Consider the following 14,590-nt stretch of genomic DNA (forward strand, 5'->3'; position numbering starts at 1 on the left):
TGGTTGAGGGGACTTGTTTCTAGTCTTGAATGGAAAAGGGCAGTTTTTTGCTCACACACAATTTATGGAAATCTTACCATTACTCTTCATTGCATGTCCCACACGTTTTGTAAATTAGTAATATTTTATTGTCAATGCTTAGTTAGGTAGGTTTCTGCCAGTGTAGCATGTGGTGAGTAGTTGATTTGATACAGGGCGGGGGTCAGGTTTAGTTTGGATCTCAACTCGTGTAACCTCGTCAGCTGGTGGTTGTTTATAATCTTACTGGAAATGGGGCGTCAAGTATACTGTCACCAATGACTGGTGCCTTCTCTATGTGTTGCCACAAGCGCATGTCTTCTTCTTGGGTGGTTGCTTCTGGTATGGATTTGGTGCACTGTGGGTTAAGTGGGGGGTTTGTCGTGTGTGTGCTTGTGTGTTTACTTTCATAACTTCAGCATCGATCAGACATTTAAATTTAATTTTGATATGCACTACATTGTTTCTTTGGCATCTGTCTGCTCTATAGTGGGAAAGTACACCTTTGTGTATATGTATATTTTGTAGACTGTTCCGTCTTCTCAATTGAATTAAGTTGACATTTGCTTATCAGTGTTGAAGTATATGGTATGTGATGACTATATAGGTCAAAGCCTTTTATAACTGGTGGATGATGGGACGGTATGTTTCCTGTGAAAGATCTGAAACATCGCACTCACCACATTGACACTAGCACTTTCATATTCTCACACATGAGGCCTCTGGCTTCACAAATATATGTTGAGAGGAAATAACTAGATTAAATGTTATTTGTAAGGATGTTTATTTAGCAAAACAATGACCAAAAATACTGTTTTTGTAGATATTGTTCACATACATTTATTTATTGTTTGAATTGGCAGTGGCCTCATAAATTAGGTTTAGTTCAGAATAAACAAAATACAGAAACTATAGTTCATTTTATTTACACAATATACTGTATAGTACAGTAAGACAGAAATATAAATAGTTTCATTTGTACATTTATATACAATGTGAAAACAGATTTTGAATTGCTTGCTTGTTTTTCAAACATCACTGCTGTCACAATGGAATTTTATACATGGAACCCCAAGCATTTGTGTTTTTTCTTTACAAATGTCTATTAACCACTGTTTACAGAAGATACTCATAACTCTTCATTGCATGAGAGGGATATTCTCCAGCTTGTTCAGGAAAGTTCTGAAGGCTATTGTTTTTGTGAACAGGCTGTGTTCAATATGATTTCCATACTTGTGAGTCCACAAAACTAGAGCCAGTCAATAAGCCTAATCTGTCCTTTTTATTGCTCACAATCATGTCTGCTGCTACGTGTGTTTTAGAGACCTCCAAAGATGTGCAAACCAGAAGAGGCATCAATGTGACAAAGCCACCAAGTCTCTAATGTTGGTCTGGGGACCTCTACCCAGAATTCCAGCAGACCTGAGATCAGATGACAAAAATGCCATGGTTCTGGCAGCAGTTTTGGGGTGTGGATGCTTCATGTTTTAATTACATGTCATTATGTTTGTATTATGTATTTTCTGGAGAGAGAACATAAGGATGAGCCTTAGCATGACTCAAATGTATACTTTATGTGTATGACTCAAAATAAAATGTACTGAATGTGTTTCAATGTTTGTATAATAAAAAACATGAATAATGTTAATTTCACAGCTGCTGGTTGAGTGGTTCTCTTTACACACCGGTAAATTGTGAATTCAAAATACTGCTACAAACATGAATCCATTCCTTCAGGAGGGTTTTTCTTTTCTGCAGTTTGGATTTATGGAAGATTGTTAACGTATGAAAGATATATTGTATCTCAGCATACGAGAAAAGGATTTTCACAGTATGAGAACAGCATATTAATCCATTAAATGCTTGGCACCGAAGACTAAAAACCAACAAGGTATTTATTTCTCTAACACTGTGACTGAGGTTTGACTTCCTTACAATAGACCGACCAGTCTTTAAGTGGAAACCTCCAGGTTATCTGTCAAGGAAGAAAATGCCAGACCAGGGGAGGAAGGCAAAACATAAGACAATGGTGGGTTCCGCTGGTGTTCTCTACCATTGAGGTGAGAGGAAGAGTATTACTTCCTCCCTGCTTGTAGTTCCATTTACAACCCATACATAACATGTAGTAGTCTCACTGCTGTAAGATGGTGCCGAAGAGTGGTCCAGTCAAGGGGTATCCAGAACTCTGCTCTTATTGTAATTGGACCCATTATTACTGCTGAGTCACATTGGGCCGTCATGGACAAGTCATGTCTTTGACATCCTGGGGTAGATGGCTTTAATAGTAGAAGGGGTGAAGTTGGCAGAAGAGACTGTGATCTCCAGGCCCTCCAGCCTATGGGAGGGTGCCTCAGTCTTACTGGTACTGCACTCCAGAAAGGACATCCCTATCTTCTTCACCTGGCCATCCTTGGTGAGGAGGCAGCGTCGACACAGCAGCCTCAGGATGGCCCTCCTCATGTCCTTACTGGTCAGGGTATAGATGATGGGATTGAGGAGAGAGTTGATCATGGCGATGCCCAGGAAGTAGTCCGCCTTGAAGAGCACCTGGCAGCTCCGTGCCGGGCAGCAGAAGTCCAGCAAGAGGAGGATGAAGAGAGGCAGCCAGCAGACGATGAAGACACCCAGCACGATGGTGACGGTCTTCAGCAGGGCCATGTACTTCTGGGACTTGCGGGCCAGGCCTTTGCGCTGCGGGCCAGAGCCCAGGTGCTTTGTGTTGGACTTGACAGTGTGGAAGATGCGCACATAAAGCACCACGATGGCCAGCAGCACAGCAGTGAACACGGTGATGAAGAAGAGGATGTAGCTTTTGGCAAAGAGCGGCAGGACAGTGGAGCACTGGTCTAGACGGCCCATACAGTTCCAACCCAGGACGGGCAGCACCCCCAGGAACACTGACAGCACCCAGCTGGCCCCGATCAGGGCAAACATCCGGCCTCGCTTGGCCCCCTGGTAGGGCTTCATCCTCACCATGGTGACGTGGCGCTCAATGGCAATGGCCAGGAGGCTGATGACGGAGGCAGCCAGCGTTATGAAGACTCCCCCCTCCCTCAGGAACCACAGCACAGGGGTCATCTTTAAAGTGTTGGCCCCTGAAGTCACAATGTTCACCATGTAGGTGAAGCCTGCTAGCAGGTCTGAGAGTGTTAGGTTGCCTAACAGATAGTACATGGGCAGATGGAATTTCTTGTTCTTCCAGATGGCCAACAGCACCACAGCATTCTCCAGCACTATGAGCAAGCAGATCAGCAGGAAGGCTATGGCCTCTGGCTTTAGTCCATCCTTGTACTTGTTCTCCTTCAGTTTGCCTGTGTAGTTGTAGTGTTCTCTGATGACAGCATTGCTCTGGTACTCGTGGAACATCCGGAGCAGGTACCCTGCCGAGTGGGACATGGGAACCACAGTGGGGGCAGCAACAGCAGCGTAAGCGGCATGCGATGCTTCCATTGGTATTCTGAGAATGTTGCTTTCTTTTTAGCTGACAAGATGCTTTCCACTCTGCGTCACATAGTTCTTAGGCAGTCCATAATTCAATATGTTGGAAGTGGGGAATGTACATTCCTTAGGAAATCTATCTTTGAATGTTGTTTCTGATCAGTCCAGTTTTTTGTATTTAGTATTAGAATGGATGGTAATGAGAATCTTCAATGTGATAGCATTATCCAAAACGGTGCAATGCCTGGACAATCCACTGGATGGCTCAGACAAGCAAGAAACCTGGAAACAAAATAACAGTATTGAAATACAGTATAATAGCATATTTATCTGTAACAACACACACATGTAAAGAAGGGGGGGGGGGGGGGGGGGGGCGTACATTCCTCATTAATCTTGTAATTAACAGTACCTGTCTTTGTTCAAATTCTGATAGAATGTTTTGGAGTATGAAACTAGCAAAGACATTACTCCACAGGTGCCTTACAAATGAGAAATTACCAAGCTAAGGCGCAATTGAAAATATTAATAACAGAATTCCCAATATTAGTGTTTTGTCCTGGAGAAATTTGGCCATTTATGTCACTAATTCATATGGATCTTTAGCACATTTATCTTTATCTTCCAGCTCAGTTTTATTTTTGGGGGGCAAAACTATCATTCTGCCTGTCAACTTTGATTAATTATCTTGATGCACACATGAACAGAAATGTAGGCACACTCACATATACACATATACTTCCACTGACACCCCAACACACACATGCATACCTCAACACACACACAAACACTTTTTGTATGCACTAAATCTCCTGCATTGACTCTATACACACACACACTGAACTCTACAATCACACATACTTACACTAACACCTCAAAACACACACACACACGCACACACACACACACACACACACACACACACACACACACACACACACACACACACACACACACACACACACACACACACACACACACACACACACACAGACCACTCACCACATATGCTCCTGCTACTGTCTATTTGCTGTCTGTTATCTATCCTGTTGTTCAGTCACTTTACCCATACCTATATATACACAGCTACGTCAATTACCTTGTACCCCAGCACATCGACTCAGGTACAGGTACTCCCAGAATAGCCATGTTATTTTTACTCATTATTGTTATTCGTTGTGCACTGTGTATTTATTCCTTGTCCCACTATTTCTAATTCATTTTTAAAATCTTTAACTCTGCATTGTTGGAAAAGGACCAGTAAGTAAGCATTTGAGTGTTAGTTTACACCTGTTGTTTATGAAGCATGTGCAAATACAATTATATTAAATTGTATTTGAGGCACTGTTGCCTATCTGTTTGAAACATAGCATATGATAAAACACTACTTCAAAATTATTATGGATTGGGTATGCAAATGTATGAATTAAGTTACGTTTTTTAAATAATGATTAGTTATTCAAGTTTTTATTATTTCTGAAAAAGAACAAGACAACACTGAAATCTGTTGTCATCAACTTGTCAGCGGGTAGGCTACAGGCTTGTATCAAAATTGTGAAGCTAAATATCTGGATTTTCCCCAACATTGCTGTTTTTCTCAAATATAAGACAAATAAACCTGTCCTTGCTTTAGCCTAGTTATTATATGCCATCAAATTATAGAATTTCGATCAACTGTCTAAAACACCATAATATCTGTTGAATAAATAAATACCAAACAAGTATCATTCAAATATTTCTAAAAACGAATAATACCCAGTACAAATATAAGTAGGCTATTACACAAGTATAACTACAAAAACATACCTTTTAGAAGTTTAGCTTTGCCTGAGAACGTGTTCTTATTTAGCGCAGTTGTCTTGCGTTTGAATACAGTACGCTCTGACTGATGATCAGACGTGACAGATTGTGATGGGAGAAAATAGACTGGTGCGAGACTCGACTTGAAGTGGGCTGGGCTGGACTCTGCCCTCCAACGCTCAGCCTTCCTCTCTACCTCTCCTTTACTTGGCTTCTGAAGTCGCAATAACTGTAGGTAAATACATTGCCCGAGCTGGCTTGGAGATGAAATAGCATTACTCTCTGGATTACAATTATTTTAGGGATGTGTGAGGCATTTATGATCTGTTTTGGCTACAGGCAGAGGCGCATGCTGTAAGGTATAAAGGTGCATTCTTTCTAGGTCAATGCCATCTGATCTGTTTTGATCTGTGGTTGTAAAATGGATCACTATACTACTTCCCAACCTGGTCTCAGAGCATTTCATATGATTCTGTACATAAATACATCACACTCCATTTAGTATGATATGTTACGTTTCGTATGGATTGTATTAATTTGTGGATGTTTATCATCCATTTTGTATTATGTGTTCCGAATTACAATTTGTATGATATGTTATACATTTTCAATTCGTACAATAAGTTACGAATTTGCTAATTGTATGATATGTTATGAATTCCAATTTGTAGTGGCTAATGTTATCTAGGGGGCTAGGAGGCTAACGTTAACCTTAGCTACCTGGCTAATGTTAGCTAGGGGTTAGGGTTAGGGTTAAGGTTTAGGTTAAGGGTTAAGGTTAGGGTTAGGGGAAGGGTTAACTAAAAGGGTTAAGGTTAGGGTTAGGTGAAGGGTTAGCTAAAAGGGTTAAGGTCAGGGTTAGGGGAAGGGTTAGCTAACATGCTAAGTAGTTGCAAAGTAGTTGAAAAGTTGCAAATGAACTAAAATGCACAAGTTTTCCGTGATGAGATTTGAACACGCAACGTTTGGGTTGCAAGACGTTCACGTTACATGCTCGACCAATCACTGATTAAGAGGGGTTGGGTTAAATGCGGAAGACACATTTCAGTTGAAGGCATTCAGTTGTACAACTGACCAGGTACCCCCCTTTCCCGTTCCCTCCTTTAGTTTTGCTTTAAGTAACATTCTGTCTCATGTAACCATACCAAACGTAACATATCATACATACTATGTCAAGTGTTGGTCCCACGTTTCATGAGCTGAAATAAAACATCCCAGAAATGTACCATACGCACAAAAAGCTTATTTCTCTCAAATGTTGTGCACAAATTTGTTTACATCCCTGTTAGTGAGCATTTCTCATTTGCCAAGATAATCCATCCACCTGACAGGTGTGACCTATCAATAAGCTGATTAAACAGCATGATCATTACACAGGTGCTCCTTGTCCTGGGTCAATAAAAGGCCACTCTAAAATATGCAATTTTGTCACACAACACAATGCCACAGATGTCTCAAGTTTTGAGGGAGTTTGCAATTGGCATGCGGACTGCAGGAATGTCCACTCGAGCTGTTGCCAGAGAATGTTAATTTCCCTACCGTAAGCCGCCTCCAATGTTGTTTTAGAGAATTTGGCACAACGTCCAACCGGCCTCACAACTGCAGACCATGTGTAACCATGCCAGCCCAGGACCCTCCAATCCGGTTTCTTCACCTGCGGGATCAACTGAGACCAGCCACCCGAACAGCTGATGAAACTGAGGAGTATTTCTGTCTGTAATAAAGCCCTTCTATGGGGAAAAACTCATAATGATTGGCTTTGCCTGCCTCCCCAGTGGGTGGGCCTGGCTCCCAAGTAGGTGGGCATATGCCCTCCCAGGCCCACCCATGTCTGTGCCCCTGCCCAGTCATGTGAAATCCATAGATTAGGGCCTAATTAATTTATTTCAATTCACTGATTTCCTTATATGATCTAAATGTTAGTAAAATCATTGAAATTGTTACATGTGCATTAATTTTTTTGTTCCGAATATTTTGAGGGCCCAGATTTACATTTACTATGTTACATCTAGTATATGAGACCAGGCTGCACTTCCTACAATGATACTTAATTTTTAAAGACTGTCAGTTTTATTGGTTTACTTCTTATCTTTACTCACATTCTGAATGAAAACGTGGGCCATGGTTATTTTTTCATGATTTGGACAACGCTCTCTGTCAGTCCCCCACTTCAATGCATATAGAGTATGCAGACCTTCCTCATAACCGCACATGTTTCTGAGGATGAGGAGGATGATGGAAATTCAGCAATATGTGCACTTTGTGCAGTTATGAGAAATTACTACATTAGTATGTGGAAATGACGTAAAGGGATGGAGGGTGGCTGAGTGGCGGGATCCTACTTTCTCTAAACAGGAAGCCATCTCATTGTGCCTAGAAGGGAGAGGGATTTCCTTGAGAAACACCTATGAAGTCATAGTAAGACGGATTGGACACTGACACAGTGCATTCCAGCTTGACGTTGGACACACTGTCCTTTGCCACCTTACTCATTTCCAGTTGGAAGAGGACTCACAATACGTTGTAAACAAATCATTGTTTACCAAACACACATACATTGTTTTTGTTACTGCATGAGACTTGAGACTAGTTTTTAGTCGATTGGGTTCCATTCCTCTGACATGTTCCATCAGCTTCTAGAGGCTAAATCTATTTAAGCAATTTTTCTCTGTAAGGCTGTTTTATTTAACTGTTGAGGAAGCATACTTCGCACTTCACCTGCTACTCTGGAGTTAAACTATTTATTTTGTTGCCCCCATTAATTTCCAGTTGGCCCCGCAGTAGAGAACTGGTGGTAAGCCCTGACTTGTCCTGCCTGTCTCAGTTGTCCCCTGGCCAAAGGCCCACCCAGTGGCTGCTTGCTCAGGAGGTGATCCTCTCCATGGGCCTGTCACCCGAGTGGCAGTTAGCCTCCTGCTGTGACACTATCTCACCATATCACCCTCATTAACACACAAAGAGTAGACAGAATGACACCCGACTCAGCCCAGCTGCTTCCCACAGTAGGAATCTACTCAGTCCCCCATTATTCTCCTTCAGGTCTTGTGTCTGTACTCTTCATTAGTCGCCCATCACCCCTAGGGAGTATAGTACATGCATGAAGTGCTTTGGATTTGGATGATATATTTCTGTGACGTTGGTCTTGTAATGTGGAACTCAATGGGAGAAAAGATACGCTTTTAATGTATCTGTTGTTTGTGTGCTCTGTGTGTTGTTGTCCTTTTAGGGAAGGCACGTTGCCAGTACGGCTGTCATGTCTTGATTGATGAGCCAGAAACCCCAAAAAGAGAGGGACCCTGTTGATCAGTCTGACAATTCTGCTTGTTTCATAATGATACAGGATCATTTCTCTGCTGAAAATATATGCATTACTATTTTGTCCATTGTGGGATGTGAGAAAGCCAATCACACCTCAGTGTAGTATTGCATTCTGAGACTATGACAACTTCCTTTGGCTGCAGCATTTCAGCGCTAATCCAGTTGATGAGCAACATTCTCACCTCAGAATAATATTCTCACCTCAGTCAAAATAACACAGAGCCTGCCATACATACTGTATGAAGGACCCTGAAAATAACACAGAGCCTGTCATACATACTGTATGAAGGACCCTGAAAAGGTCATGAGAAAAGCACTCACACCTTCCCACTGCTTAGAACAGCGTTTCTTTAGTGTGTTTATCCAATCAAGAGCTTGTTAGATATCCTCATCCTCTGATTCAACGTTGACACCTTCACTTCACAAGGTCAACAGAACAGAGGATGAAAGTGAGGGGTTAAACAATATTTCATCTGGATGACTTGTTGAACTCAAAAGGACATGTCTTCTCATCTATCCCCGTTCCCTTGCTCCCTTACTTGTTCCACGCTATCTTTTTGGCAGGATTCATCACAGAACATACAGCGCGTACAGATGCACACAAAACATACAGATGCAAGCCATAAGATCCAAATGAGCAGAAAGTGTTTGCACTCGTTCTTCTCTCTTCTCTATTTTTCTCTTAGTTATATGCAAGGTGTCATATTTCAGATGTACAGTAGGTTGAGGGAGTGACTGTTTTTTTCATTGGGAAGTTGTTGAGTTGGGCGGCTTGTTGACTCGATGTTGCACTGGGTGAAGTGAGGTCATGGGATTTCCACTCCTCCTATCTGGAGTACCGTAACTGGGTAGGGTGGCTTGGACACAGCCTCTGTCCATCACAACCTCTCACAGAGACTACAGTGGAGAGACTAAAGGACAGAGACTGACAGAGTTTATAAAAATGTCTCTGAATGTGCGCAACAAGTTGCTCGCCTGCCTTTCTGTGTAGAATGTCCAGGTTTTGATGGTGATTAACTACAGCTTAGTGTTCAAACAATGATCTCAGCCCAAGTTCCAAATGAGAGGAAGTAAGAGGAACATATGAAACTGCTGGACTTGTTTCCTTTCCATTACTGGTCTGCCTACCACTGTCAGGCACGTCACCTGAGTCTCCTCCCAGCCACTGGCTGTCTGGAGCACTCTGAGGCTGTCCTGTGATGGTCCTTTTCTAAACCACACAACAGGACTCACTACACTATTCTGTCACAATTTGAATATGGATAGATGGATGAAGATTGCATCTGCCTCCCTCTCTTGTCCATTCCCTGTGTGTGACTTCTAGTATGTAAACTAGCATGTCTTACATGGAAATGCATGCAAATATATCAAACATGGGCAGCAATTGTTGTATTAAGTGTATTGGCCATAGTCTCTACTAGGCTGTAGGTCTGTAGCTTTGTGTGTTTGAAATTCTCAAGTAGAGCAGAATGTCAAATTGCTGTGATCCAGACTTTTTGTTTTTATAAGGAAACACACTCTTGAAGTTTAGCCTTTGTGTGTAAGCCTGGCAGACTTTATAGAGAAGGGTTGTGCAATAAAACAGAAATTACACTGGAATGCATTCATTTATTTCACTGGGTAAACAAACTTGTTTTAATCTTTTCCCATGTACATTTTTCCTCTTTTTGAGTAGAACAGGAGATGGAAAACGCTTTGTTCAGTTTAATGTTGTCGTTGCAGTCAGCGGGGATTGTCTGGGACAAATAAACAACAGGAAGAGGCTCCCATTTGGGAACAGTTTGATTATACACACACTCCAAAATGTGAATGTGACTTTGTCTATGCATTAACACAAACATCCTCAACTTTTATTTAAACCTCTACAAATCCTCACTCTGAAGCTGACTTGCATTGCCTTTTCAATACAAACCCCTACCACAGAGATATCACCCTAAAAGTGCAGTGTCAACTCATTTTCCCTGCTGCTGTGTCTCCTCGTCTATCAACATAATATAACAAAGCATTCCAGGTCCCCTTTTCACTGACGTAGCAACCTTCTGAAACACTACATTCTAGGGGTTGGTTTGGTCCCCAGCCCCTCCCCAGGCCTTAGGATAAAGGGTTTTACTGACAATGTTACACTTACTGTCACTTTCAATTCTCAGGCTCCCTAGCTGGCATCATGGTGGATGACCTAACATTTTTGCTCATGCTATTACATCTGTACTTTTCCAGGTTAGCTGTTGCTGAGTGTGATTTGAATGAAGAGTCTTATGAAAGGCTGTTTTGTTCCTCGAAGCCGCACTGAATCGTGGTTTGGGATGAGTTCATCCTGGACGGAGGGATGGAAGAAAGAACATTCCCATGGAGAAGGGGAGAAGGGTTGGGGGTGTAACCGTTCTGGGTGAGTCATGTGAATGAGTTAGGTCTATCACAAGATTTATTCTAACATTTTCAATGACCAATACGCACCAAACAGCCCACCATGTCTTAGTCAGGAGTCAGATTCTGGGAAGAGCCACCCTCGCTTCCACACTGTTTGGGCAGCCGTGTTGGAGGGGGGCGGAATCCAAAATTAAATGATAAACAGCAAGACTCTTTTCATCAAGACGATGGGAAAATCCAGCATCCGACCCTGGGACCCTGGGACCATTTCCAGTTTTGGTGTTCCCCTGGTACACGATAAAAGAGTGAATAAAGTTGTCTTCATTTTTCCTCTGGTGAACTCCAGAAATAATGAGATCTAGCCCTGGGTTCATACTCTCTTTCTGTGGAGAGGAGAGAATACCCTCTGACCACATCACCTGTGTGTTAGCTACTGAGGTACAGGATATGGGTTAGTGTAACAGTGTCTCAGCGATGACTTTTATGGGTTTTGGGGGAAGTAATATAATATCTCTGATTTGTATTTAGGACATAATTTGGAAGTGTACAGACCTAATATGTAATGTAAAACCATTCTAATAAGCACACGTCAACATTAAAAATAGCTTTTTTCAGGCCCATTGTCTGTATTCAATGGCCGTACCTAACTACGACCACCCACAGGCCAGTCATCGTCACAAACATCACTATTCTCCAATCCATTGTATAACCTTTTTACCTCCATAAAAAATAAGACCATAAAGTTGAACCTACAGTGTCAGAAGTGAGCCGGACTGGAGTGGCTGGCTTCCCGAGAGGAAGGTTAATCGTTAAAACATGTGTAAAGGCTGATAAGGCAGAATGATACTACTGCCATGCCCTGGAGTCTTTTTCTTCCCTTGTTCCGCTCTTTCTTTTGATTTGGATGCGGTTTGCTTCAAGCGTTTTGACTGTTGATACGGCCCTGTTCAAGTCAAGTCGGGGTGCAGTGTAGCGTGACTAACAATGTTTTGAGACAATTTAAGTTTTCCTTCTTTAATTCCCCCGTGCCTTTTGGTGTGTTTATTAGGGTTAAATGAGCACAGTGGAGGGAAACCAGCCCACTGATTCCCTCAAGTGAGGGTCTATGGTGGTGCTGGAGATTCCTCAGGTTGTATGCCTGCACAGTTCTCTCAATCAAGGGTATGGATGTTTACATATAAGATGCACTTGGCTCAACCCGTATGGTGCTGTGGTGAGGACGTTTGGACAGTAACTTCTAAAGTATGATGGGATCTGTCATTTCACGAGCAAATAAACAAACCTAATAGCTCTAATAAGTCATGATTCACCAAACCATCATGGCACTAAATCAAATCAAAGAATAAACAAGAAGTTTGTCTCTTGGACCATGTTTCTAAGGATTGGATTTCCTTAGCTCAATCCATGCTAACCACCAAATAGGCTAGATTTAAACCCTTCTTAGTGAGAAACTAAACAAATCTATGAGTTTGCTTCCAGCACCCAGCTATCACTAGACCTCTCACTTTCTGTCTTCTTCCACCCCTCTCGCCTATATGTTAAATATATGTTCTGTATATTGTTTCATAGCATTCCCTAAAAGCAGAACGTAAACCCTTAATTATGTCTGTGCTCTGTCAATGTGGTACGGGCCCGCTCTGGGGGAAACCAGGCAGCTGTTAGAGTTACCCAGACCATCACAGAGGTTCTGCCGTGCATGTTCCACTGATGCTCAGCTTAACCCAAACCAAAACTATTGTTGTCTCTGCTTCTCTGATTTCCTGCACTACGTCTCACATAAAAGAGAGAGCAATATTTGGCCTTTCATTGTAGCAAAGGGCTTAAAATGGACTTACAGCCCAAAGGCCTCATATTTTCTCTTAAAAACTTGTGAATCTAACTATATTCTAACTATTGTTAGAATATAATTGAAACCTGACATATTTTAGTAAGAGAAGTGTGCATGCTGTGCATGCTGCCTGTGGTGGTGATAACCCCCATCTCTACAGGAAGTGAATTGTCCTGCCTTTTGTGACTGTGTGGTCATTGGCTGACAATAACCCTCTAGAACCCATTACTGTAGATCTAGCCAGCACAATCTGGAGAACAGTCAGAACACTCAGACATGGGCATGAGTTTGATGGGTCTCTAGCTACATCTGTGTCCCTGCCTCCCTCTCTCTACCCATCACCAGCGATTAACTTCTCTGTCTTGGGCTACACAAACCAGGACCAGTTACTTCCTCATCTGGGTCATGGCGGTAGTGGTCTGTGGCAGTCTCTCTCCGATCATGTATCATGTCAAGTCGGTGCGTGTTGGAAACAGGCATCAAAGATGGGAAACAGCTGTGGGGCCAAGTTGCCGGTGGTGATAGTGCGTACGGTAACTGTGAAGGGCATGATGGTGACAGTGCTCAACACATGGCAGCAAGGGGACATCAACACCCCACTGTGTCTGCGCTCTGTCTGTGTTACCGTATGGCTGTGGAGCTATGTGAGGTATTCCGCTGTAAAACGTATCCAGGAGACAAGGAGTAGATGATTTCCAAACTCCTGTCTCCTGCACTTTGTAACTATAGCCCTGGAACAGCCCCCTCTTCAACCCAGGAGAGGGTTTCAAATCCCCAAATCCTTCCTCATCCACACACAGGGACAAGGAATTACAGCACAGGCTCATATTGGTTTAAGCTCTTTGTTGATGTTCTTTGGAAATGAGTAACATGCCTTTCCATTCAGGCTCATCCCTCTGTTTATTTTGATGAGCTGTCTAAATTGAGTTGAGAGACGTATCATTGTTTGGGACGGCTGATTATTTGGACACATGGTTTCTGTTATCATAAACATGATTACCCGTATGGATTCCATGTTCTTTATGTGTGATCCCTTTGGAAGGTTTACAATATCCTGATCTTCTGTTCATTTAAACCAATTACCACAAGTCATTTACCCCACTGTCTTTCTTTCCCCTGTACATCACGTTTATAACCCTGAAAAATGGTCCGGCATGGTGTTCATGTTAAATTATGTTAAAAACATTAAATGGGGTGACTGTTTTAAAATGTAGTTTTATTGGAAGGCTTATTGGGGGACTGTTAACTAGAGGGAAAGCAGAGCCCTGTTTGGATGCCAGTGGTTTTCACAAGCTGTCCATGGTTCCAAACCTCCAAACCAGCGCTAGCTGGAGGAATGTCAGTTTCCTCACGTGTGTTTTTATCATGGAGGATTCTGACCCAAAGAGAGCAACAGCAGGACCTGGTGAGCATATGTTACTCTGGACTGCATGTACAATAGGCCACATGGTACGGAATGAATAGGATTGACTGGAGGCCCTCTGTCTGAACATTGGTAGTAGTGGTAGTAGTGCTGGGGGACACTGGTCTACTAGGGCCCTGTGTTTTGGACAGTCATGTCACATGACCTGGAGTTTAGCCTTTTATTTAAATATTATTTATTTTTTATGTCAGATGGTCCAGCACTATCTTCAAATAATCACTTACATTTTTTGTGTAATTCTCATTTATAGAAAAGGCTTGACATGACAGTCTATAACTAGGGTTGCAAATTTCCTGGAACTTTCAATAAATTCCCTGGTTTTCCAGAAATCCTGTTTGGAGGATTACAGTTTTCCTGCTTATTCCTCCCTGATTCCATGAAACATCCAACCTGGATTT

At 42.3% G+C, this 14,590-nt stretch overlaps 1 protein-coding gene across 1 annotated transcript; it reads right to left on the bottom strand.

Annotated features, from left to right (window-relative positions):
* Positions 1-785: 785 nt before the first annotated feature.
* Positions 786-5,366, bottom strand: LOC139364910 (sphingosine 1-phosphate receptor 1-like). Its single transcript, XM_071102135.1, has 2 exons — positions 5,263-5,366; positions 786-3,738 (listed from the first exon to the last, which is right to left on the bottom strand). Exon 2 carries the CDS (start codon positions 3,466-3,468, stop codon positions 2,266-2,268), a length of 1,203 nt encoding a protein of 400 aa, XP_070958236.1. The 5' UTR covers positions 3,469-3,738; positions 5,263-5,366; the 3' UTR covers positions 786-2,265.
* Positions 5,367-14,590: the final 9,224 nt, after the last annotated feature.

Source organism: Oncorhynchus clarkii, chromosome 13 (genome assembly GCF_045791955.1).
Source record: "Oncorhynchus clarkii lewisi isolate Uvic-CL-2024 chromosome 13, UVic_Ocla_1.0, whole genome shotgun sequence".
NCBI classification, from domain to species: domain Eukaryota; kingdom Metazoa; phylum Chordata; class Actinopteri; order Salmoniformes; family Salmonidae; genus Oncorhynchus; species Oncorhynchus clarkii.

What these genes read in the sequence shown, in the direction of transcription:
- LOC139364910 (XM_071102135.1), bottom strand. Translation starts at nt 3,468, where the DNA reads ATGGAAGCATCGCATGCCGCTTACGCTGCTGTTGCTGCCCCCACTGTG.